Source organism: Ursus maritimus, unplaced genomic scaffold (genome assembly GCF_017311325.1).
Source record: "Ursus maritimus isolate PB19 unplaced genomic scaffold, ASM1731132v1 scaffold_3, whole genome shotgun sequence".
NCBI lineage: Eukaryota > Metazoa > Chordata > Mammalia > Carnivora > Ursidae > Ursus > Ursus maritimus.
This window is the reverse complement of record NW_024425563.1, coordinates 64,113,142-64,138,412: the sequence shown is the minus strand read 5'-3', so window position 1 is coordinate 64,138,412 and position 25,271 is coordinate 64,113,142. Positions and strand designations below refer to the sequence as shown.

General features: G+C 39.4%; 1 protein-coding gene, 1 long non-coding RNA gene and 1 pseudogene across 7 annotated transcripts in view; 2 read left to right on the top strand and 1 right to left on the bottom strand.

Annotated features, from left to right (window-relative positions):
• Positions 1–25,271, bottom strand: part of ICA1 (islet cell autoantigen 1) — a 138,428-nt gene that overhangs the window by 23,284 nt on the left and 89,873 nt on the right. For all 6 annotated transcript variants that reach the window (XM_040644244.1, XM_040644239.1, XM_040644242.1 and 3 more), the window contains 4 exons: positions 17,228–17,353; positions 16,120–16,218; positions 4,449–4,546; positions 2,162–2,214 (listed from right to left, as the gene is read on the bottom strand). In XM_040644244.1, the coding sequence (XP_040500178.1) occupies positions 2,162–2,214; positions 4,449–4,546; positions 16,120–16,218; positions 17,228–17,353 (376 nt within the window). The remainder of the gene's footprint in view (positions 1–2,161; positions 2,215–4,448; positions 4,547–16,119; positions 16,219–17,227; positions 17,354–25,271) is intronic.
• Positions 11,985–25,271, top strand: part of LOC103658813 — a 42,405-nt gene continuing 29,118 nt past the window's right edge. The window contains exons 1-2 of the long non-coding RNA XR_567283.2: positions 11,985–12,261; positions 18,450–18,595. This is a non-coding gene — a long non-coding RNA (uncharacterized LOC103658813). The remainder of the gene's footprint in view (positions 12,262–18,449; positions 18,596–25,271) is intronic.
• On the top strand, positions 19,474–19,591 carry LOC121105968 (annotated as a pseudogene).

The window sequence follows — 25,271 nt, the reverse complement described above, 5'->3', positions numbered from 1 at the left end:
ATATAAATATGCGATTTATACTGACATGTAACTTGAAAACAAATGTAATAAACTGGAGTTTACATTTTCCCTCAAAACTATATTATTTCTAGATTCCCACAACATAATTCATGCTGTCGACACCCAAGAGATACTGAGGCTGGAGGTGTGGATCAATACACTCAGAGAGCTCTTACGTGGCCAACATCAGGCTGGCCTGCTTCTCTTTTTCTACCACTTGCTCCCTCTCTCATGCTCTAGAACAGTGTCCTTCTAACCTTCTCCTGGTCCTCCTTGGCTCATAGTCTTTGCCCGGGCTGTTTCTTTTACTCTGATAGCTCTTGCAATGGCACTTGACTTTGCTAGGTCTGTGAGCTCCTTAAACAGGTGAGGTCTCCCTATCGCACATGCCCAGAACCCTTGCAGCTCTTATCAAAGCTGGAGTTGCCCAGTTACTTGTGCAAATTATTAGATTACCACCTGCTTCTCCTTTTGACTGGGAGCCCCATCATGGGAAGGGTTTGAATAAGTCTGGTGTACTACTGTGTGCCCAGAGCCTATGGCTGTGTCTGACAGACAGGCAGTGCTTAATAAATATCTGTTGAATAGGGGTGCCTGGGTGGCTCAGTCGGTTAAGTGTCCGACTCTTGGTTTTGGCTCAGGTCATGGTCTCATGGTTGTGATATCAAACCCTGCATTGGCTCCATGCTCAGCGTAGAATCTGCTTGAGATTCTCTCTCTCTCCCTCTGCCCCCCTCCACCTGTTCACATGTGCTCTCTCTCTCTCTCAAATAAGTAAATAAAATTTTAAAATAAATATCTTAGTTGGGGGCGCCTGGGTGGCTCAGTCGTTAAGCGTCTGCCTTCGGCTCAGGGCGTGATCCTGGAGTTCTGGGATCGAGCCCCACATCAGGCTCTTCCGCTGGGAGCCTGCTTCTTCCTCCCCCATTCCCCCTGCTTGTGTTCCCTCTCTTGCTAGCTGTCTCTCTCTCTCAAATAAATACAATCTTTAAAAAAAAAATAAAATAAATATCTTAGTTGAACAAATGAATAAATATATGAGTAAATGAGGGTGTGCATGCACGAAACGATGACATGAAGCCAAGTTAGAGAGGCAGATAGGTGAGAGGTCTTTGTTTTCACTTGAAAGGCAGATGAGAGAAAAGCAAATGAAGCAGTATACTGGGAGGAGAATAAAGAAGGTGAAGCAAATGGTTGGAAAAGTAGGAGGAAAGACAGAAGGGAGGCAAAGGGTGGAGGAAAAGAATAGAAGAGAAAGGAAGTCCCAGGGTCTGCTTTGCCTCCTCCTATCTCCTGGAAGGGCTGCCACAGCAAAGGGTAGAGTGAGGCAGAGGCAAATATGCCCCCGAGAGGGCCAGGCTGAGCAGAGGGTTGGGGTAATTTCAGTTCTCTCCATATCACCTGCAAAGCTTTCCCTTGCATCCCTGCGGATTCGAATCCCAGTGAAAAGCTCAGTAGTACATCACCTTAGTCCCACCACATTTTACTATATCCTCCACTCCATTATGAGAAGAGCCAGTGAAAGAACTGGCCGTCATGGCAGGAGCCAGGAATAGCTGACAAACCTTTCAGGGCACATCGCATCATCTACTAACACTCTGATCGCTTTCCCAACCATCGGAGGGTCAGCACACCCAAGGAAGCTGGTGTTACTCATTACAGAGCAGACCCAGGAATTACCTGCAAGAGCCGTGTCTGAGCTCTCCCCATCTGTTCCTAACAAAGCCCAATACCCTCCCCACAACACAGTGGAAACCAACTCAGCCAATCTCATCATGCAATCTTATTAAAACTATCTTTACAGCCCAAATGGCAGTTAAAACTAGTAATGGCAATAGCAGAAATGTTATCATCTGTTGTAAAAGAAATCGCTCTCTGTTAATTCTCCATTTTGGATGCTCCTCTGACAGGCTACTGCTGAAGTGACTAATGGTGCTATTTTCTGGCTCACAATATAAAACCCTCTCTCAATAATGCTATATAGTCGGCATCATTGACTTTTGAAAATTTAAAACCGAAATGGTAAAAAAAAGTAAATTAATATAGAATTTTCCCAACTGGAAAAGAAGAAAGGCCTAGGAGGAGTCTGCCAAAAAAGAAAATGAATTGGTTGCTGAGCAGTAGTATTTCAGAAGCAATCTAAATAAAAAGCAAAACTTACTCTTAAAACTAGAAGACTCCTTGTGCTGGTTTTCGTCCTCTAATGAAATTAACCTTAAAATTAAAAAAAAAAAAAGTTTAGTAATCCAGTTCTGAAAATTTTATTTTTATGATACAGCCAGATTTTCTGTACAATATTACTGCACTTACAACATGCAGACGTGTGCACACACACATGAACATAGAGTCATTTACACGCTATTCATTTGTTTAAGAAGAAATACATTTGCTGGCTTTTTCCTGTCCTAAGGCTAGTTAGTAGCATCTTAATAACTGAATTTGGTTTCATCATAAGTCATACATTCTATAATTATCTAGGTGGGCAGTTAGGTATAACTAAAATAGATGCTGTACAGTTATCACTTTTAAAAATGTAGTTAAAAAACTGATGGGCAAGTGGCTGTTTATTCCGATTCTTGCTGTTACAGGAGAGGACACCTCAGGAGGTTAGCTGAATTACCTAAGGCTAAAAAGCAGGATCAGTCTCAAATCCAGAAGACCGTCACCTACTGAACTCTCACCGCACCGGTTAAGATCACGGCAGAGATATACCACCACCCTGAGACTTAGCTAGTGCCTTTGAACCTCCCTCTAAAGCACCTTTACCTGCTATTTTTGAAAAAAAAAAAAAAAATTCTTGCCGAATTTCCATTTTGCATTTAAAATAGTTACTGGATTATACTTTTTGAGCTTTTAAAAATGATGTACTAAATAATGGAGAAACCTCAAATTAAGGAAAACTAATCAAGACAAGGGTGGTTCCTTTCTGAGTAAAGGCTAATACTTTATTTTGATTGCAGTAACATATATGGTGAAAAGAAGGTACTAGAACTCATTCCAGGTCCTGCCTCTTACTACACCAGGGGCTGTAGGCAGTCTCTTAACCTCTTTTGAGCCTCACTACTATCATTTAAAAATGACGAAATATTGGCATTGATTACATGAAGGGTTGTCCTTGAATGAGTAGAGATAACATATAATAAAGCACCTGACATTACACTTAGTACATAGTAGGTGCTCACTAAAGGGTACTAAGCATTACTATTATTACCAGGAATAGGTTAAACTTCTTCCCCCTAAAATAGTCAATTGTACTAGATTCAGATCATATTCTATAGTTGTTCCCACAGTGAAAACTTGTCTTTGTTTTACACGAAAGGAATTTTCTAGTATTAGCTTTAAAATTAAAAAGCCTTGGGGTGCCTAGATGGCTCAGTTAAGCATCCGACTCTTGATTTCAGCTCGGGTCATGATCTCAGGGTCATTAGATGGAGCCCTGCGTCGGGCGCCGTGCTCAGTGGGGAGTCTGCTTGAGATCCTCCTGCCCCGTCTCTTCCCCCACTAAAAAAATAAATAACATTAAAAAGGCTAATGCTGGCAGCAAATACTTCTGTGGGACAAAAATATATATTTGAAACTTTAGAAACACAGTAAAACTACAAGCCGGTTTTACCACACAATTATCATCTAACTTTTTGTGTGTGGAGAAAGAATCCCAAACGGAGGTAAGGTAATTCACTTTCCTAGGTCAGCCAGGTCAAGACTAACCCTGTTCCTGGAAGCCCTGATAGCTCAGTAGAAAGGACATAGATTCACATGGAAACCTCCTTGCTGAATGAGATCAGGACACATCATGCACCATGTATGTTGAGAAATTTGTCTCCGTATGTAAAATGACTGGGGGCACCTTCTCTGTAAAGTGGCAAGAAATGGAGATGAAGCCATCACTTCCTGCACTCAAAGCTGCTCTCTGCTTCACAGAGGAAGAAAACACAAGGTCTGAACAGTAGGAAACAAAATGTCAGAACCCAATGCTTTTGGATGATAACACCTTAGTACTCAGTGTCTCATGAGGCAATTTCACAGGTTATCTCCTTCTATGAGAGAAAAGCCAGGGGATTTCCTATCTGGGACAAGACTTTGTACATGATGGTAAGAAAAGGACCAGACTGGGACCAGAAGCCTGAGAGAGCAGAAAGCTGAGGCTGAGGCCACCAGACAGACAGCCAGATAGCACTGGAGACGTGTGCCTTTTCTCGTCCCAGTCAACTCCTCACAAGTGTGCTCCTTCTAAGACCCCAGAAATGGGTCTCTTATTGGGATGAGTCCTGGTCTAGCAGGAACACGTGCAGGACAAGTCTGGGCTTCATTTTAATACCTCCCAGAGAAGTGAAGAAGTAAAGCAATTGCCCTGTGTTTGAGAACCCCAACAGACTTGGTCAGTGAGGACTGTGCTGCCCTTGCCTGTGGAAATAAAGATTTTGCCAAGAAAAGTAGCCATGACTTACTGACTCGGCTCCTCCGCGGTGGCCTCTGCACTTTCCTGCTGGGTGATCTTCTTCCTTTCTTCTTTCTCAATCAGTTTTTTCATAGGGTCTTGTAAGCTCTTGATCACGATAATGAACAGGGAAAAAAAAAAAAAAGAAAGAAAAAAAAAAGATCAATAAAAAACTCAACTGCATCTGGTCCAGAAACCAAACCCTGAATTTAAGATTTGGGGAGGTTACCTTGATCCTATCAAGTAGACAGAAATGAAATTTGAAATGTTCTCAGACCCATCCAAGAAATACTAGCCTATAAAGGAGAATTGTTTTGCCACTAGATTTATGCTTTCCCCTTCGTGATAAGTTATTCAAAAGAAGGCCTTTTGGCTATTGCTAACTTTATTTTCCATCTTTAACATGCAGCAAAGATAAACATTCTGTTCTGCTTGCAGCCCACACACTGACAGAGTAGAAGCTTTTCTCCCGCAAAGATGAGACAATTTCATTTTATTTTTAATTTTCTTTGTGATTTTATGATCTAAAAACAGCTTTTGAAAAATAAGAGAAAACAAAACCTTTTTTTAAGAAAAAAAAAACCACCCCGAAACAGTGGCTTCACATATTCTGACAAGTTAACTCCCACGAGTGGACAGAGCAGGTGCGTCCAAATCTTTGTAGATTAAAAATGGATGGGAATCTTTTTCTGGAACATAATTTCTTGGAGTTATTGTTCTCAAGTTCTATTAAATATTTAAGGAAAGACTTTTTTTAAAATCCAGTACTTAAAAACTGTACACCAGTGTCAAAGCCTGAAAAAGCAAAACACTTCCATAATAATTGAATAATGAATTATAAAAAGAGATCTCTACTTGCGGTTCTAATTAAACCACAAACCTACAAATTACACAAGAAACATGTCAAGATACCTAACCTGCTTATAATCTTAGAACCTCTACAATCCCTCCTTTGGGCCTTCCTGTCTCGTCGTCCTTCCCCTTCCCAGCTTTCTCTTGCCTAGTGTGACCCACACAAAGAAGGCGGCAAGCACATTTCCTACACCGTCTGACAGTTTCGGGACGTCTACCTGCAGGCTGGACGGAGATGGTCTGGAGACAGTCTCCGCAGGGCAGAGCTGTGATGGGTGGCAGTGCCTGCTGTGGATGCCAGGTGGACACTGGTGTTATGTGTCTCACTCCTTACACAAAATAATTTCCCTATAACACCTATGTAATCATGTTACCATTTTTCTTGAGAACCCACCGTAGTTCCTTATTTCTTTCCACTTCTCGTCTAAACCTCTCTGCCTGATTTGAAAGATCTTCTAAAATGTGATCCTATCTTACTCTCCCAGATGGTTTCCCACTGGCTTCCAAATGGGAGCTTTCCATTCGAGTAGGCCTGTCTCCTCCTCGCCTTCTATGTGCTAATTGCTGCCTTCCTGTCTTTGTTCATTCTGCTTCTTTACTGAGAAAAGTTCTACCTATTTGTCCACCCTCAAAAGTCCGAACGGTCTTTGCAAAGCCCAGATCAATTACTGCTATTTTCCTTAAAGCTTCATTCACTAAGCACACCAAATTCAAGAAAGTCCTCCCATCTTCAAAGTGCATTTACAGGCTTATTCATATTTGATTATATCTATTCTGTATTATGTTTTGTTTCTTAAAAAATATTTTTTAAATTAGAAAAATAATAGGACCACATGTAGAATGCTTGGAAAATTAAAAAAAGGAAAAACTACTCATAATTTGATTTCCCCCCAAAATTAGTTATTATTTGCATATATTTTCTTTCTGTTTTTTTCATACTCATACTACTTATATATAATTGGAATCATTGCATATAGATGTCTTTTTAAGCAATATAAGATGTGTAGGTATTTCATAATAAAAAATGTTCCTCATTAGAGAATATAAAAAAGATTTTATATATCATAAACATTCGATATTAAATTAAAATAGATAAATATACATTCATTTACCATTTTTCTAACATAGGGCCAAGGTTTTTTCATTGAATATATGTGCTATGATTGGAGTTGTGAAGCATCTTCTTGCCTAAAGGACATCCCAAAGGCATTGCCATCATTGGTAATGACTATTTCTGGACATTTAGATTAGTACACTCAGTCAACAAATAGTTTGAGAGCATTTACCAAGAGCCAGGTGATGTTTGGGTGCTGGAGATACAATGGTGAACAAGACAAACAGAATTACTAGTTAGTGATGGGTCTAGGCAGGGAGTTAACATGGGGGATACAAAGTGATACTACTTCACTACTTCATTTAGCAAGAACATCCTCTCTTGGAAGTGACATTTCTGCTGAGAGTCAGATGATATGCAGGAGCCATTCTGTGCAGCTCAGGGAGAAATGGAGGCCTGAGGGCAAAGGCCTAAAGGAAGGACTAGCTTGGCTTGGTCGAGGAACACAATGAATCCACTGGGATTATAATGTAGCGGGCAAAAGTACAAGTCTTAGGAGATCAAGATACAGAGGTCAGCAGGGGTCACACAGGGGTAACATTTCTTTACCCACATTCATCAATATTTAACATTGTGCCCCACTGGCTTCATCATATTATTTTGCCCTTTATATCTCTCCAATGGATGACAACTAAATGGGATCCATGATTATCAGCTGGAGGGGGAAATGTGATAAAGGACAGTATTGGAACACACGAGGCAACTGGAGTATGGACTGTAGTCTAGATGTTCTTCTTTTTTTAAAATCATATACCCCAAAGCATCTGGTAAAAGCTGGGCATGTGTGTGTGCATTTTGGAAATACGCAACCATAAGGACAAGTTCAACAGATGTCAAAGACTTACTGTTTTCAATAGATCTGCCAATCACAGCATTTTATTCATACATAGACACATACACACAGACACACTACACACACACACACACACACACACACACACACACACACACACTTCCAGCAGCTTTGTTCCCCAAAGAGTGGTCCAGTCCTTGTGAAAGTGAAGCCAGGAGTATTTTCAGCTAAGGTTCTTATGGCCCCAAGACGCACTTTTCAATTCTGCGACGCTTTGTCCAGGCCTCCTGGTTTGCTCAATTATCTTCTCATTGCATTTCCCTTTTCTCAATCAGCACTAGGCCTGGCCAGGACATGTCTGTTCTCAGCCGGGTGCGTCTAACTGCCACAGCGCTTGCCTAAGCCCCTGAGATGCCCTTGACAGCTCCATGGTTATCATCCCTTCTGTCTCCAGCCCGACCTCCCCTCATAACCACACTCCAGCAGCTCTCAGACAATCCCTTTGTAATGTAAACCGCTCCTTCCTTCTTTTCAACCCCTTCCCTGTTGGGCCATTAGCAGGGACTCAATTGTTGGCTCCCTGTCACCACAGTCACAGTTAAGTCACTATTGTGCTTCACCAACAGAATGGCTACAGTACCAATTGCTACTTTATTATTAATAATTCCTGTTACAATTTCTCCTCTCTTCCTGCTATTACCATTGTCCCTATAACAATTTGGCTGTTGCCGCTCAAGAGAGGTGCTAAATACATACTTGTTGGTTACTAAATTAATGTACCTAAAGTTAAACTTTAAGGTTAAAAATCATAGCTCTTTAGCCAGGGAATGCAAAGTCTCAGGGGAATAACAGGAAAAGGATTATAGAACTACAAGCAACGTTAATACTGAGCACCTGGGCTTACTCATTAAATATTAGAATTTTGAGCTAAGAGGAATCTTGTGTGGGAAATCTATCATCAGCTTTATTGAGATATAATAATTCATGTACCATAGAATTCACCCACCTAAAGTACACGATTCATTGGTTTTTGGTATAGACACAGAGTTGTGCAACCATCACCATTGTCAATTTTAGGATATTTTCAAGCGGCATCTTTTGAAGCAAGAAAGAGTTTTAGATCTAACTGAGCTAAATACTCCTCCATACTGCAATGGGAAAAAACCACAACAACACATTTGGAGGTTGTTTCTTACCAAGATGATAAACAATATAGATAATAAACTTAGAGGCACTTTGAAACACCACAGAGGACTAATCACGTCCCCTTTCCCCTCTCAACAATAGTTCCTGGGTGTGACTGTCCCATACAGGATATTGTACACGGTGAACCACTGCTGTCTCCAAAGTTTGATGAAAAGGTGGAGGTGAATTCTTTATAGTATTTTAAAGTCCACAACTCAGCTGAAAACGCTTAACCCTACAGCATCCGTAAAAGTCAGGGGTGACAGCATTTTCTCTGTGACATGAACACCTGCTCAGGCAAAATGAATCAAAGAGGCCTGGCTGACTGCACAGACAGGGCAGCCATCAGATGGAACCATTTTGAATCAGTGGCTGATACAAGCCACATTCAAATCCACGCCCAGGAATGAAACGTCAAAACACTCTGTTTCTAAATCCCAACCCCACTAGGTCCCTCATTAAAATTGCTTGCGAAAATCACTATGTATTAGCAGCAATACAGCATCCTACAAGACCGAAAGGTTTTGTACAGAGGAAAGAATGTTTTCAGACTAAGTAACCTTTCTCTGTTTAAGGCTGCACTGACATGCTAATAGTTTCCATCAATGCTTAAATGGTTTCAGGAAGCACACACACAATATATAAGATCAGCGTGACAGAGGAAATGCGCAGACTAAGCTTGCAAAAGTGTCTTAGAAAGGAAACAGCTTAATATAATAATGGGAGTTACTACTTCCTGTATTAGGAAAATAAAAGCAACAGCAACATTCATCTGAATGAAAGCAAAACTACGCAGCAAAACAAATTTCACAGACCAAAGGCTAGCAGCCAGCCCTAATATAATGACCTAAGTTTAAGTTTAGCCTTGACAATCGAGTAACAATCAAGTAACATTTCTCTAATCTTTAATTACGTCATTTACTTTTCTTAGGCTACTTTCCATTAATTATACTGTATGCATATGAAGGTGCCAAGCGATTGTCTATAAAAGGAAATAGAAGTGCTGAAAATAGTGAGGCATGGTTAAAAGATGGTGAACTCGGTTGGGTGTGTGTATGTTTGTGTTTATATAATTGGTAGCACATGAGGAATAAAAAGCAGAGGCTGTGATGATGTGTAGGAGACACACAATTCATGGACGTTTAGCACACGTGGCCTCCCCACCCATGCAGTTAGAAATCTACAAAGACACTGTAAAAGGAGCACTGTTAATCTAGGACCAGAAGGTACTCTTGAATTGTACTGTAGAACAAAAAGTTAGTAAGATTAGAGAAAAATAAACACAATCATAAATAAGATCTATTATCTTCTTCTTTGAAATACGATGGAAAACTGTTACTGGGAGGGCCTCATGGTGTCCTGCAAAGAGATGCACTACGAAAATAGATCAAGTAGTGCCGTGACATGGAAAAGGGTCTTCACCCCTTGGGGGCTTCTGGTCACCCCTCAAAACAATGCAGTTAATGACAAGGTATACATCCCTTGGAATGCTGAGGATTAATGGAGCTAATGCTTCTGCACAGTACCAAGGTCATAGTGAGCAATCAAAATGAGCAACCAACAATTTTTAAAGGTCTAAAAGGAATTAGATGTCTTAAGGGCTCATCTTGTGTTAGGTACTGCACTCCATGTTTTACACATCTCACAAAACCCAGATAAACACTGTATTCCTGGTTTCCTGATATGGAAATGGAAACTCAGGTGAAGTAACTTGCTTAAGGCCATTCAACCACGAACAGGTAGAAGCAATATTTGTATCCAGGTCTTCAAAATTCTACAACTAGTCAAGAAATAGTATTGAAATAGTCAAGCCAAGAACATTTACTGAACTCCTTCATATGAAGTGCCGAAAGAGATCAAGAAGACTTCATTCCAAACTCTCAAAGAAGGGTTCTAGGTTCCTAGGTATCCGAGGGACTGACTTACACAGATGATGTTTTTCGCCTATGTGCAAACATTTCAAAGTGTTACTTTTATTTTTTTTTATTTTTATTTTTTTAAAGATTTTATTTATTCATTCGACAGAGATAGAGACAGCCAGTGAGAGAGGGAACACAAGCAGGGGGAGTGGGAGAGGAAGAAGCAGGCTCATAGCAGAGGAGCCTGATGTGGGGCTCGATCCCACAACGCCAGGATCACGCCCTGAGCCGAAGGCAGACGCCCAACCGCTGTGCCACCCAGGCGCCTCCAAATTGTTACTTTTAATTGAAAGTTTACAACTGGACTTTTTAAAGGTGGCACTTGTGCCCTCTCTTGCCCTCCTTGCCTCACAGCCAGAAGTACCCCCTAGAAGAAATGACATGTGGCAGAGTGGGAAAAGCATGAACATCCCTGTTCCCAGAGCTATTGCATACAGGGCATGTGGCCTTGGGCAGATGACTAGACCTTTCTGAGCTTCGGTTTCTTCATTTGAAACACGGAGGCGGGGGGGAACCAAGTAGACCCAACTTCTCAAAGTTATTTGAGGATAAAATATATGCACTTTCTATATGTTAGTGCTGAACCTAAGAGTATTATTAATTATAATATCCAACCTTGGCACATTAGAGTCACGCATACCATGACAGGTTCTCTGAGACGTTACTTCACCTCACGTTTAGCAGAATTTCTGGCATTAAGTAACTGCCCACACAATGAGAATATTTTTCCTTTCCCCTCGAGTAAAAGTAAGGGAATGAGAAGTGGAGGATGGAGAGGAACCTTATCGTTATGAGGAGAGCCTGAGCTACCAGCTGCCTGGAAGAACCAATGCCAGTCATCACAAGGGATGGACAGACTGGTGATCAACCACACTCCGGCCTGCCCACCTCAGACCTCAGTGGTGGCCATGGTCAGCCCCCCTCTCCTCTCCTCTCCCATGGACTTGGATGCATCTCAATTTTGCAATGATCTGGCCTGGAGCAGCTTGGGGGGAAGAATCATTCTGCTAAATGCTGTATAAAGTAATGACACTGAGAGAAAACTTGAAAGTCTACAAGGATATTCTGGATGCTCGCCATGAATAATTGCCATGTTGGGACTGGCAACTAAAATAGCATCGCAGAGATATTTACCCAATTTTCATAAAAACTATTATGGCTTTATTTTCAAAGCAAGTAACTACAGAGCCGTGTGGCTTGTCGGTAAATGTTCAAGTGATTAACTGAGAAATGTGGAGGTGGGTGGAAGAAGGCTGTTAGGCATACAAATTTGAGAAAAACAAAATTTAGAGAAGGATGTTTTTTGAATTGTGAAAGCTAAAAGCATTTTGGTCTCCAGAATGATGTTCCATGTAACAGTGCTAAGTCCTAGACCCCAAGAGAGAAGAAAGGGAACATTGGCACATCTGTTTCAATGGTTATTTTTGAACATGCCCAGAGTTAGGTTTTCAAATTCGGGTTTCCTTAGTTAAAAATCCTGGCGCAGGGCAAAAGCCAGTTGCAAAGCCAAAGTGCATTTTTTTAGAATTAGCCCTGTTGCAGGGTGGGAAGCCTCCCTGCCTTTCTTGTTTGCAGGCCTGCCCTGCCCTCTCCTATCCCTGGGGGAATTCTCTCAGCCCAGAGCAGGGCCTGCAGGGCCAAAGCACAGGTTTGGAAATGGAGCTGCCCGGGCTTCTGTGGGAGTCAGGGAGGGAGTGGGATATCCTGGGCGAGGTCTGTGACGCCTATCCCACTGCCATGCACAGCCCTGCCTACGAAACTCACTGCAGAACTAATCATCTCGGGTGACAACAGTAAGTAAGAAAGTAACTTACACTAGGCTACAGAACCTGGCAACCTCAACAAAACCCTCTGTATGGATACTGCCAATGGCTGCTTTCTGGATCCACTATAGAATTCTTGATGAATCCATCCCTGTGACCCCGACCATGGGACCACTGGGGCCACCACTATGAAGCTGGTAAGTGACAGAGCCAAAGTTAAAGCCAGGTCTGGCTGTCTCCAGGGCTTCTGACCTTACATACTTTGCTTTATCATGTACCCAGAGTAGAACACCTGGCTTTCCTGCTAAAAACACTGGAATGGGGCACATCACAGAAATCCATTTTACTACCGGCCATTTTCATTAAATATAGGCACTGTGATCTCTTTTAACAAAACACAGAAGGACATGCCTTCCCCTCAACCAGCTCCCAGTGGGTGTGTCCACTTCTACAAAGGGCCCCCAGTGCTTGTTTCTCTATAGAGACATCTAACTCCACCCACATAAAAAGGGAGAAAAGACCACTGATACAAATAGAATTTTAGATTTTCCAGGGAAAAGCCACTCGACTCCAGAGGGGGTTTTTTACTTTTGCTTTTGCTTTTGTTTTTGTTTTATTTTGCTTTCTCTGAAAAGCCTGTTTTGGATCTGTGGGGAAATGTGTAAGTAAACGGCATCCTGGAAGGATGAAGTAAACATGACCACATCTGAGGGTTGGTAATTTAAGACAGGGCACTGTTTTCCTACAGAAGCATTTCATTTAGCTTTCTAAAAAAATGCTTTAAACTCATAGTCTAAATTACTTTCTCTAAAAAAGTGACAGTGCTTTTGAGATATGGCTAGAAATACTCATTCCTATCTCCATGACTATTTCTACCATGTGAAAGACATTCTCAGATGATTTGGAATCAGTATAAAATTAACATATTAATAATAACCCATGCAAAATACCTGTATTTGGTAGCATTTTAATGAAACAATGAATATATCCTATTTGAAAATACGGGATTAGAACATTGCTTCTTTTATTGGAAACCACTTAAAAAGATGGTTCTCTCCACTTTAAATTTGAGCTTTGTTGCATTTAGATTAAAAAAAATTGTAATATTAAAAATTTTTTTGTAATATTAAATTTCAATGCTAAATTTCCCATAAACTTAAAATGTAACAAAAATCTATAAATCATAAAATATAAATGATGAAGGATTATGTCAATAAAGGTACAATTAATAGAACCATATCAGGCCTGAGTTAAAAAAGCAATAGTTGTCACATAAAACATTATCACAAAATATTCGCAAAATGTCAACATAGTCACTTGGATATTTTTCAAGTTGTAAGAGGTGGAGACTCAATTCATTTTTACAATAAAATTATTTTGGGAAAGAATGACACATATTTTCTGGAGAAAGGCTCATTAGAAATAAAACTTAAAACTTCTGGGGTATGAGTTATATCCCTGTAATTCTGCCGCAAAAGACTCTTCCCTCCAAACAGGATGCATCGAGTGTTTAACACATTAATTATCATCCTTCATCAAGCATAAAACTAACAGTCAGGAAATCCAGCTGCAGTGCACAATTACCAACACTCAGAATACACCCTGCAGCAAAGAAAACAAATGGGTTGCTTTTCATTAACAGAGCTTGGCAAACCTCTCCAAAGACAATGTTTTCTTTCCAGCCAGAGTCCCAAAAGACATTTCAGGGGCTATTTGCTTAGGTAAATCCAGAGAACAAATAAATTGTGAAAATATTTATTTAAATTTCAAAATATCCATTATCAATATATAGTGCCATTCAGAAGAAAATGACATATATTGAAAATGACTCAATCAAATCAAAATATTTTATATACAAAGCAAGTATAAAAAAATATTAGTGCAAGAGGTTGGTAAGTCAGGTAATATCTTCATGCTTGATGGTAATACATAAGGGATCAGTGGTTTTCATTTTCATGTTGCATGACATACAATATGATATGTAATATGCCTCTATGTATGCAGTAATGAGCTGTGTGATAACAGGATTCTATTATACAGGTTTAGGTCCACATAAAGAAAATAATTAGTGACTAGCTTGTGATTCTAATATAACATCATTGAAAAGCCTAGACAAATAGCATTCTAGAAAAGTAATAACAGCCTAGGTTAGTTGGTTGATTACTGGACACTTAACATTCTTAATATTACTATAATTATATTATACCTTAACAGATATATTATTTCTACTGAGTTTATATTACAATTAAACCATAAACTGTTACTTAAACCATAACTTAAGGAAGACTCTGGGGATATAAAAGGCAATGGATCGTCATGTGCCCAAAATATTTGTAATTATGTCCTGAACCACTGCCATCAAACTTTCACTAAATTCTCTGCCCAGAAATCCTCTAACATAATCAGCTTGATCCTCTCTGCAGGATAAATATCATGGCAACAATTAAAGAGCCATATTTTCCTCAGCACAGGAGGCCAGGGAAACACATAAGGATTCTTCCATGCTTGTGGCACAACTTCAATTTCATATTGTACTTTATATGCAATTAACGCAAACCTGAAATTCTTTTAAATTGTATTTGCAGTAGGCATCATTCCATCTTTCACCTAGCTGACTTATCACAGTTATCTTTCAATAGACAAATTTTGAAATTGTGTTTATTACAAAATTAAATCTGATGCACATACACACCCTAATACCTAAAACACTGCCTTATCAAAGAATAAGTGACGGGATTCTGTTCAGGCCTGTATAAGAAATGTGAAGAGTGTGAGTTGTAATAATTTTAATGAATCTGGCTTGGTCAGGATAGATGCTTCCTAAGGTGCTGAAAACAGTAATAAATTATAGGGAAGGAACATAGCCCTACGAATGACAGTAATATTGCTGATGTGATAAGAAAGCCTTTGGGTTCATTGGATACAGAACATTTGGCTGGAAAAAGGAGGATATGTAAGAAATAAAAGGTCCCTGCCCTTGAGTGCTTACAATCCAGCCGAGAGAGTAAAGAGGGGGCACATTCTGAATCCAGTTACCATGCAGCATGTCAGTGAGTGCCAATAAATGAGCAAATGACCAGGTGACAGGAGGATTATGGAGAACAAACCTCACTGGCCAGATGTCCTGTCTGGAGTCATCTCAAGGTGAGTGCACTGTTTGGGGTTCCTCTCGGGACTTTCATTTAAAGGGCCAGGGTCTTAAAGGTTTCTGTCTTAGTACTTTTATAGATGCAGTAACATTATAAACATCTCAAAATCAGAATCAGAGAGGTGTTAAAGCAAAAAAAAAAAAAAATGCTTTTTAATGTTTTCTTAAGCAAGGTGATCAGTCATTTACAAATTGCGTGAAAAATTAGAAGGAAGGCAATTTCAAGGTGATCTTTAACTAGTTCTTTCCTGGTCTTTTTTTCCCCAAAATATGACCTGGCCACAAAGTACCTAGTGTTCTCTCATTCTCAAAATCCTTTTGGAACCCAAGTCACTTCCTTCTTGACACGCATTCTCTGTCAGCAACCAAAATGATTCCACATTCAGTTGCAATCCTGAGAATCAGATATTTTGCATATATCCCCCTTTGAGTTGAGAAATCACTGAGTTTAATGTTGTTTTTTCTACTGGAAAATATTCCTGTAGTCTTATGGAAAAACCTAATTCTGTATTAGATGATACTCACAGAATAAAATGACATTTGTCAGAAGTAAGAGAGGAAGGAAAAATACCTTTTCAAGCGAGCATATTTGAATAATTAAAAAGTAATGGAGTATACTAGACTTGTACAAACTTTCCTTTAAGAACGTCAAACAAGTCATTTAAAGTAATAGGACCAGTTACCACAATTCACCTTCCAGCAATATGTACCCCAAGTTTCCAGTTGTGTTTTTGTATTGCTGTGATGAATACTGATTCAGTAAAAGACTATACTAGGGGGCACAGTTCCCTCTTTGACATTGGAAGTTGTTGGAATAATGATGATTGCCGCCCTGGACACTTGTCTGTGATGTAAACAAAACATTACTTTTCATAAGATTTTCTAATGGCCTCTCTGGCTTTCATACCTTTAATGTAGTGAATTCATATGGTTGATAACCTTTGAAGCTCTCATGGATGGCTGCCATAGTGTGAGAAGTTTTCTCCCAAAAATGAAGCAGAGTGGTCTGTAAGGAAAGACAGTGCAGCTATTAACGTTTTGAATACCCAGTTCTAGCCACAGGCCCTGGAGAAGGGTGCCCATCTGTGGCTTTTGAGGACCTCCACAAGAAGATTCCAACTTATCTCTGCAGGCTTGTTTCTCATTATGCCCCTCTTTAGACCTCCCCCAAATACTGCCTCCCATGGCTAATCATGCTCCACCATTTGGGACATTTTTCTCTCTGTTCTCTGTACTTATCCCATGTGATCCATCCCCCAAAACCCAGGGATCATTACCAATCTACTTTTGTGATCCCTCCACTGATTGAATTTGTCCCTCTTCAAACCCTCATTGGATTTTGTAGAACTTATTTCACTTAGCACATATACCCTGCTTTCTCCTTGAAGTACAGAAAATAGAGTCAGACTGTATGTACTATCACTGATTTTCTTCTGAAACTTTCAGTTCCTTGAGGACAGGGAATTTGGTCTTACTAATTTTTATATTCCTACAACACCCAGAATTTGGTCTCCCACACTCAGTTGGTGCCTAACAGCACTGTTGTTGGATAGGAGTACCATCCTGAAGGACCTCAGGCTAGAAGGAGACAAAAATTAATAGTTCCTTGAATTATGACCCCCTGATGAGTAAGTGACAGCGCCATGGGAAATAGAGGCCACAACACGGAGTGAGTTCAGAGGAGGCTTTCTGAAGGATGCGATACTCAGACTGGTACATCAAATAGAAGGGACTATGGAAAGGTACAAATGCAGGGGAAAGGCACTCAGGCAGACGGAACCACCTAAGTAAATGCAGGAAAGTGAGAAAGCACAGTGTGTGCACAGGAAATAGCTAATATTCAGTTTGAGTAAACTACAGGTCTACTAGAAGGGAGAGGTGTGGAAAGTAAATTGTGAGAAAGACATTCAGAACTTTAAAATGCCCAAACCATACTTTTAGCTCCAACACCGTCTTTCTGTCCCCCTAAACCTCGTAACATTCTTGGTTCATTGTAACCAACATCACTTTGTTACCTGGTACGTTGCTAGCATATGAGACAACAGATTGCATCGGCTTGCTCCAAGAAGATCCACTTTCTGACACACATCCATCTTCAATTTGTCAAAGCTTTTTTTGGCAAGGCGTACTTGTGTTTGTACCTATGAAAGTAAAAGGGAACTTTTGAATCACTCAGACTCTTAAGTGGTTAAAATCTGCCAGAGAGGGCTTATCTCTCTCATACAAGAAAACACCTTTGAAAATTCCAGGCAAGAGAGAAGATCCTACAACATCCATTCTTTACCTCCAAAGGACTTCAACAACAGCACCGCATATGATGACTTTACAGCAGATTTGCCATCCTATTTTTATTAGTCAAAAGTTTAAATTCCTCTCCTCTCAAAGCATTCACTAAATGACTGCAATGGGGAGAAGTCTGGAAACATGCACGGTGGCCAAGGAATAACCTTCTCCCTGTTGTTGTTTCCCTATATTTCTTTGAAGCTGACTTCCCGTATATTCTTCACTCAGCTTCCCTACTGCCAGACTCTTACATAACATGGTACATTTGTTTAAGAAACCAACACTGACACAATCCTATTAGCTAAACAACGGACGTTATTCAGATGTGACTAGCTTTTCCATTGATGTCCTTTTCTCTGTTCCAAGATCCAACTGAGGATACCACATAAGAGAACCGTGACACAGCCTAAAAAGCTGATAAACTCTCAACTTTTTATTACTGAGTATGTACACAAGCAATATTCCCTCTATCCCTCAGCCATGTAGTTCAAAATGGAGTGAAGTCAGTAAAAGATTCAGAAATATCAATTCTATACATTATTTGATAATAAAATGGAAGGTTTTAAGGCGTGCCTGGGTGGCCCAGTTGGTTAAGCCTCTGACTCTTGATTTTAGTTCAGGTCATGGTCTCAGGGTTGTGGGATCAAGCCCCGCATTGGGCTCATGCTCTCCCTTCCCTCTGGCCCTCCCCCCACTCATGCTTGTGTGTGCTTGCTCTCTTTCTCTAATAAATAAAACAAATCTTAAAAAAATGAAACAAGTTTTAAAAATAATACAGCTACTTTAAAAAGGGTAAAGTCAAAATTTCTCCTTCCTCCAATCTGAAGCATCACCACACTATATTTTAACCAGGGAAAGCCAGCCAAATACCAGTATATCTCAGATAATCCATGCAGTTATAGTTCCCAGGTAGGTAACTGCAATCTGGGAGTAATGCTGACTCATTAGTGATAGTTCTTCCACCACAGGATACCAGGAGGCAAGGATGATGTCTACCTTGATCACCACTGCGTGTTTGGCACCTGGTGACCTGGTACAAAGCAGATGCTGAATACATATTTGGTGACTGAATGAAGAAATTTTCCAGGCCATTTCAAAAGGTAAAGTGCCTAAGTACCATTTTAAAGTATAACCTTTAAAGTTGTTTTAGAAATAATGACTTTATTTTTTAATAGAAATAAAAATGAAGATTATTTGATATAAAACATTAATTTTTACCGCTGATACTACTACTTATATTCACAGCTTATAAGATTCTAGGGCTGGTATAATAATAGCAACAATTGATACAGTTGTTATCATTTGTAACAATATAACAGTTGAAACGATTTAACAATAGATACAATTCACAATTGATACAATTGAACAATTAATACAATTCACTCACCACATGCCCGCCATTCTCTTTTAGCCTCTGTTATTACCCTCTCTGACTGCCGAGGGTAAGAGGATTCATCTGGGGAAGTAACTAATGAGCAAGGCTGCCATTCTGGATTAGCCGGCCTGCCTCCAAAAGCCATACTATTCTGCCTCTCCAACAACTTACACTGGTCACTGGAAAATCAAGAAGCTCAAAATTATGATTCTACCCAGAGCCCAAGTTTTTCCTGTAGATTCTATGGAACTGGAAAACAATGAGCCAATGCATTTAACACAATTTTGATAGAATTAATATCCTTTATGAATAGGATCTTGTAACTGTAGCTATATAAAACATTTCCTAAGAATTCCTCTGTATTTTTGGTCTACAGGTCCAGGAAAACCAGGGAATAGAAGCCATCTAGCTGCTCCCAAACTGACCATACTGTGAGCTTAAATAGATCCCGGAGCTTGATCATTTCCCACTGTAGAGTAGAGAAACTCTGGGCAAAGATGCTTGGGGGCACAGACTATAAAATGATAGAATTAGTTAAAAGGAGTAATTTTCTATCTTCCTTTGAGAGGAATAAGGAGACACAAAAAGGAAAACTCAAGTTCCAGCTTTGCACAATGGCAGTATCGTAGCCAATGAGGTTTATCGGAGGCATGATTATTGCTAATTAAAAACCCAAGTTCCGGAGGGAAGAAATGGGAGAATGTGAAGAGAAAGCTGTTTCAAAGCATCTGAGATCCTCATTGCAAGTCCCCACTGGTTCACCAGTTGCTCAGGCCAGGAAGGCTTCCTCAACTGGGATACTAAGGGGCATCTGTCTCCACCCTTTTCTTCTGAAGGGGAAGGAGATTAATATGGGTATGAACTTTCACATAAGGATTCATTCAACACATATTTGGTGAGCACTTATCATGTGTCAGGACTAGTGCTAGGCACTGTGGCATCTATAAAGAAATAAGACTTTTAGCAATGTGTCAGTAAATACTTATGAATGAATGCACTTAGGAATAAGGACCCTCTAGTCTCTTAGAGAAGACAAATTAGCAACTATATTATAATACAATGGGAAGAATACAACAATAAAACTAAAAGTGCAGAACAGAGGTAGTACAGATAAGGGATTGATTAATGCTGGGGGTGGTGTAGGGCAGGAGGGTATGTTGATGTCATTAAAGCCCCAAATACTGGCCCCCAGTATTCCCACCCTTTGCCCTTTAACTTTGTAGGCTCCTCCCACTCTGACTCGGAGCTTGGCGTGTGACTTGCTTTGGCCAGTGAGATGTTAACAAATGTGATGAAACCGGAAGCTTGAAAAAAAATGCCAGCATGTTTCCACTTTCTTGCTTCTCTGAGATGGCCATGAGAATATGCCCAGGAAACCTGAGAGCATGCCTGAGCTGGCCAGAAGGAAGGCTGTGAGAGTCTTGTGCAAGCAAGAGACACACGAAGGAGAGCCCAGTTGTCCCAATAGATCAGCCCTTGGCCAGCTGACCCACAGACATGTGAGGGAGGCCACCCATGATGAGCAGAAGCCCTCCGTACCCTGTAGCTGACCACATACTCATGATTGAGTCTAGCAGAGACCAGAACTGCCCTGCTAACCCACAGACTTGTGAGCAATATGAAATGCTTATTGTCTTAAGATATTGAATGTTAGAGTTGCTTATTTCACAGCATTATTGTGGTCACAGATAACTGATATAAATGATAAACAGGTAGACAATAAAGGCTTCTGAGATGCAGGGGAGACATCTGAGCAAGAATAGTTAGGAGTAAACAATAAATACAAGGTATCCACAAGACTGCCCTGCTAATGGGGAGGTTTGAGATCTTCTAATTAAAGGCAAATTAATTTTTTTTCGGGGCTATGGATTTTGCTTTTCCCTTTATGTAGATATGCTTTTAAGAAACCTTACTTCACTTGCTTATAACACAAAGCTCATGAATTATTATACTTAGAAATGTGCCTTAATTTGTTTAAATTTTGTAAAGTCATTTTAGAAACCTAGAAGAAGACTTCAACACTTGACCCAGTGAGTTCTGAAAGGCCATATGCTTTGTGTGTCAACAATGATTATTAAAATACTTAATGCACTGCTGAGTTTCCAAATGTTGAGTCTTTTCCCTGCCAAACAAGGAGGATGTTACACTGTTGGGCATTTTGAATATGGTAAAGTTCATTTAATATTTTGTGCTCCATGCCTACTCTCTAAGACACACTTCCAGTCCGCAGCCCGAGGACAAAGCACTGAGGACACAGTCAAGCATAGGCCACCATCAAGAGTCTAATTTCATATGCCTCCAGATGCACTTAAGTGAAAAATGTTTTGATTATTATTCCTTTCAATACCAGATAAATTATATTCAATTACATAAACATCTTGAGGAGCTCCTGTGGTTTTCAAGGTTCTTTAAAAATATCTTCAGTCAAATAAATGTACCCTTTGTTTATTTCTTAGTTTTATTTCTGTTACCCCACCTTTCTCCTCTTATTCTCTAAGCTCTAGGAAATGATCACGCATATTAAGCTCCCTTTAGTGTGAGTCCTGCCTTTCCCAGGCTGCAGAAATTCAATTTACCAGAGAAGGAAGCAATATCTTCAGTGCCAAAACTACAGGGCCTTTCTCTATCCTTATTTCTCCTAACCTGAAATTCTACCTCTTAGCCCCAACTTGAACTACATATGGTGAAGTCAAAGCTATTCATCCTCTTATTTCAATCTGACTTCCCCATCCAGTGGGAAAGGTCTTCATATTACTCCACAACCAAATAATTTGAGAGTGGTTTTTAAATTTTTTTGTTAAATGTTTCCTTTCCTTTAAAAACAAAATAAAGCAAAACTACAATCCTACTCTTACTTTTACATTTTCTTCCAGGAAATGGCTCTGCCTCCCACCATCCATCCATCCAATCGTTAATCAAATATTCACTGAGTAATTTCTACATGCTGGTAGTAGTGAGTAAAACAGTGGTGGTCTCTGCCCTCATGGAGCTGACAGTCCAGTGGGCATTTTCATATCAGTAAGGGCATAATATCAAACTGAATAAAGGAAAGCCACACTGCTCCACAAGAATGATTTACCAAGGAATCTGACCAAGAGAATATTCTCTAAGAAAGCAGTGCTCAGAGGAATGGAACATGATTAACTATGCAAGAAAAGCAGAGATGCAAAGGCTGGGGTGAGGGCAATAAGGCAGGTCCCTGAAAGCCAGTGTAGCTGGGTTGCTAAAGCAAGCAGAAGGATGGTAGGAGAGGAGGCAAGACAGGTGGGCTGGGGCACATCCTAGAGCAGGAGTCCTTGGAGGCATATGCTCAGGATTTTAGTTTTTATCCTAAAAGCTACAGAAAAACATTGGAGTCCTTTAAGCATGGATTTGCAAAGTCTCCTCATTATAGTGTGAGGATGGGTTGGAGGAAGGAGATGAGTGTAGACGAGGATGGATCTATGGTAGCTTTAGACTTGGGTAGTGATAGTGATATGGGGGGAAAAAGTGCTCTGATTCCAGAGATATTTAGGAGGTAAAACAGGCAGGACCTAGTGAGGGATTAGATGTTGGGGGCTGTGGAGGATGACTCCTATGGATCTAACCACTCCAAACCCAGTATCATCATCTAACTTGCCTTTCCACCAGAGGTTTCTACTTATATCAACTTCTCACGGACACCTTACACCACATCAAAATTCTTAGCTTCTTTCCCAACCAGCTCTCGATACTCCTCCCTCATTAAAACTGATTTGTTCATCATATTTTCCTCTGAGGCAGCAATCTTACATCCAGGGAAAATTTTTAAGATCAGAGAATATACCAATTATTTCTTTTGGCTTTCAGTAAGATGCCACAAGAGAAAGTCTAGCCCATCTGAAGTCACTCAGAGAACAAAAGGTCAGATATTTGGCTTCATTAAAAGAAGATCATTTTTGCTGGCCAATGAACCGAGACCTCTTCAGGGTCAGAGAACCAAACACCTTCCTGAATCACTTTACTGTATCACTTGATTGCATCATATACTTAGCCATTGGTGGCAGGAGCAATTCTGACACTGTATTGTGCATGGAAGTATGTGTAAGAGACTGTGAGCACCATGCATGTGTGTAGGCAGCCAACTGTTGACTTAGGAGCGATCTTTTTTTTTTTTTTTTTTTTTTGATCTTCCCTCAACAAAATCCTCACTCCATTCTGAAAAATCTTCCTTCTTTTTATTCTAATCATGTGGTTTAAATGGGAGCTGGTATATCTTTTCATAGGGCATTTCTCCACTCCCATTGACTGGCCCAGGGATGGCCATCTTAACCCAAGTTAAGTCAATCATAACACATCACGGCTGCCTGATTCAGGGAAAGGCATCTGATTCAAGCTGGATGAATTAGAGCCCTTTTTAAAGGATTTTTGAACTTGGAACGAGAGTTTCATATCAATGGAATAATACAATGTAGTCTAGTCTTTTTGTGGCTGGATTCTTTCACTCAGCATAATCCCTTTGAGATCAGTGTTGTTGCATATATTAGCATTGTGTTCTTTCTTATTTCTGAGTAGTATTTAATTGCATGGATACAGTGTAATTTGTATATTCATTTTGGTTTGGCTATTTTGAATAAAACTGCTATAAACATTTGAGCACAAGTATTTGTATGGACATGTTTTTCACTTCTCTTGGGCAAATATCTAGGAGTAGGAATGTTAGGTCTTTCAGTAACTGTGTATTTAATTTTATAAAAAATTGCCAAATTGTTTTCCAAAGTAACTATATCATTTTGTGTTCCCGCCAACAATGAATCCAAGTCCCATTTGTTCCATATCCTCATTAACACTTGGTATTTTCAGTCTTTTAAGTTCTAGCCATTCTAATGGATGTGTAGTCACAGTCATTATGATTTTAATTTGCATTTCTCTAATGACTAAAGATGCTGAAATTCTTTTTATGTCTTATTTGCCACTTGCATAGCTTTAGTAATGTGCTTATTCAAATCTTTTGACTTTTCTAAAAATTAGGTTTGTCTTTTTATTACTGAGTTATGAGTTCTTTATATGTTCTAAATATAAGCCCATTATCAGACATAAGCTCGAAAATATCTTCTTCAAATCTTTAACTTGCTTTTCATTTTTTTCTTTCATTTTTGGTCTTCTCAAGTTTTTTTTTTAAAAGTTGCTTTTAGGGGCGCCTGGGTGGCACAGCGGTTAAGCATCTGCCTTCGCTCAGGGCGTGATCCCGGTGTTATGGGATCGAGCCCCACATCAGGCTCCTCCGCTATGAGCCTGCTTCTTCCTCTCCCACTCCCCCTGCTTCTGTTCCCTCTCTCTCTGGCTGTCTCTATCTCTGTCGAATAAATAAAATCTTAAAAAAAAAAAAAAAAGAATTGCTTAAATCCTTTTAAAAAAAATAAATAAAAAGTTGCTTTTATTGAAGTATAATAGATATAAAATATCCTATTAGTTTGAGGTGTACATCAGAGTGATTCAGTATTTTTATACATTACAAAATGATTCCTACAATAAGCCTTTCATTTGCTTAGTAGTGCCTTTTGAAAAGTTTTTAATTTTGATTATATCTAATTGTTTTTATATTTTTTGGTTTTTGTGTCTTACCAAACCATTCCCTAACTTTACATCATAAAGATATTTTTCCTGTGTTTTTTCTTCTGGAAATTTTATACTCTTAGCCATTATATTTAGATCTATGATCCATTTCAAGTTAACTTCTGTAGCTGGTGTGAGGTAGGGGTGTTGGTTCATTTTGTTTTCCCCAGAAGTAGATATCCAATTGTTCCAGCACCGTTTGTTGAAAAATTATCCAATTACCCATTATATTGTCTGTACATTTTTGGCAAAAATCAACGAGCCATTGTTAAGTGTGGATCAATTTCTGGGCTTTCTCTTGTATTATTTTGATCTATATATCTATCCTTATACCAACACAACACTGTCTTGATTACTGTAGTTTAAAATGAGTCTTTAAGTCAGGTAGTGTAAGTCCCATGACATTTTCTTTTTTCTTTTTGTTTTGGTTATTCCAAGTTCTTCATATTTCTATACATATATTTGGGACAGCTTCTCCATTTCTTTAAAAAAGCTTTCTTGATATTGATAGGATTGCATTGAAGTTACAGATTTACTTGGAATTGACATCTTAACAATATCTTCAGGCTGCGGAAAATGGCGTATCTTTCCGTTTACTAGGTCTTTTAAAATTCTCTTAGCATTTTGTTTGATTGATGTTAGTGTACAGGCCTTGACATTTTATTAAATTTATTGTAAAATATTTCATATTTTTTGATGCTATAAAAATATAAAGTTCCAATTGCTCACTAAAAATATGATTAATTTTTATAATCTGACCTTGTATCCTATGATTTTTAAATTTAATTATTAGTTTTAAAAGCTTTTTTTTGAAGATTCATTAGGAT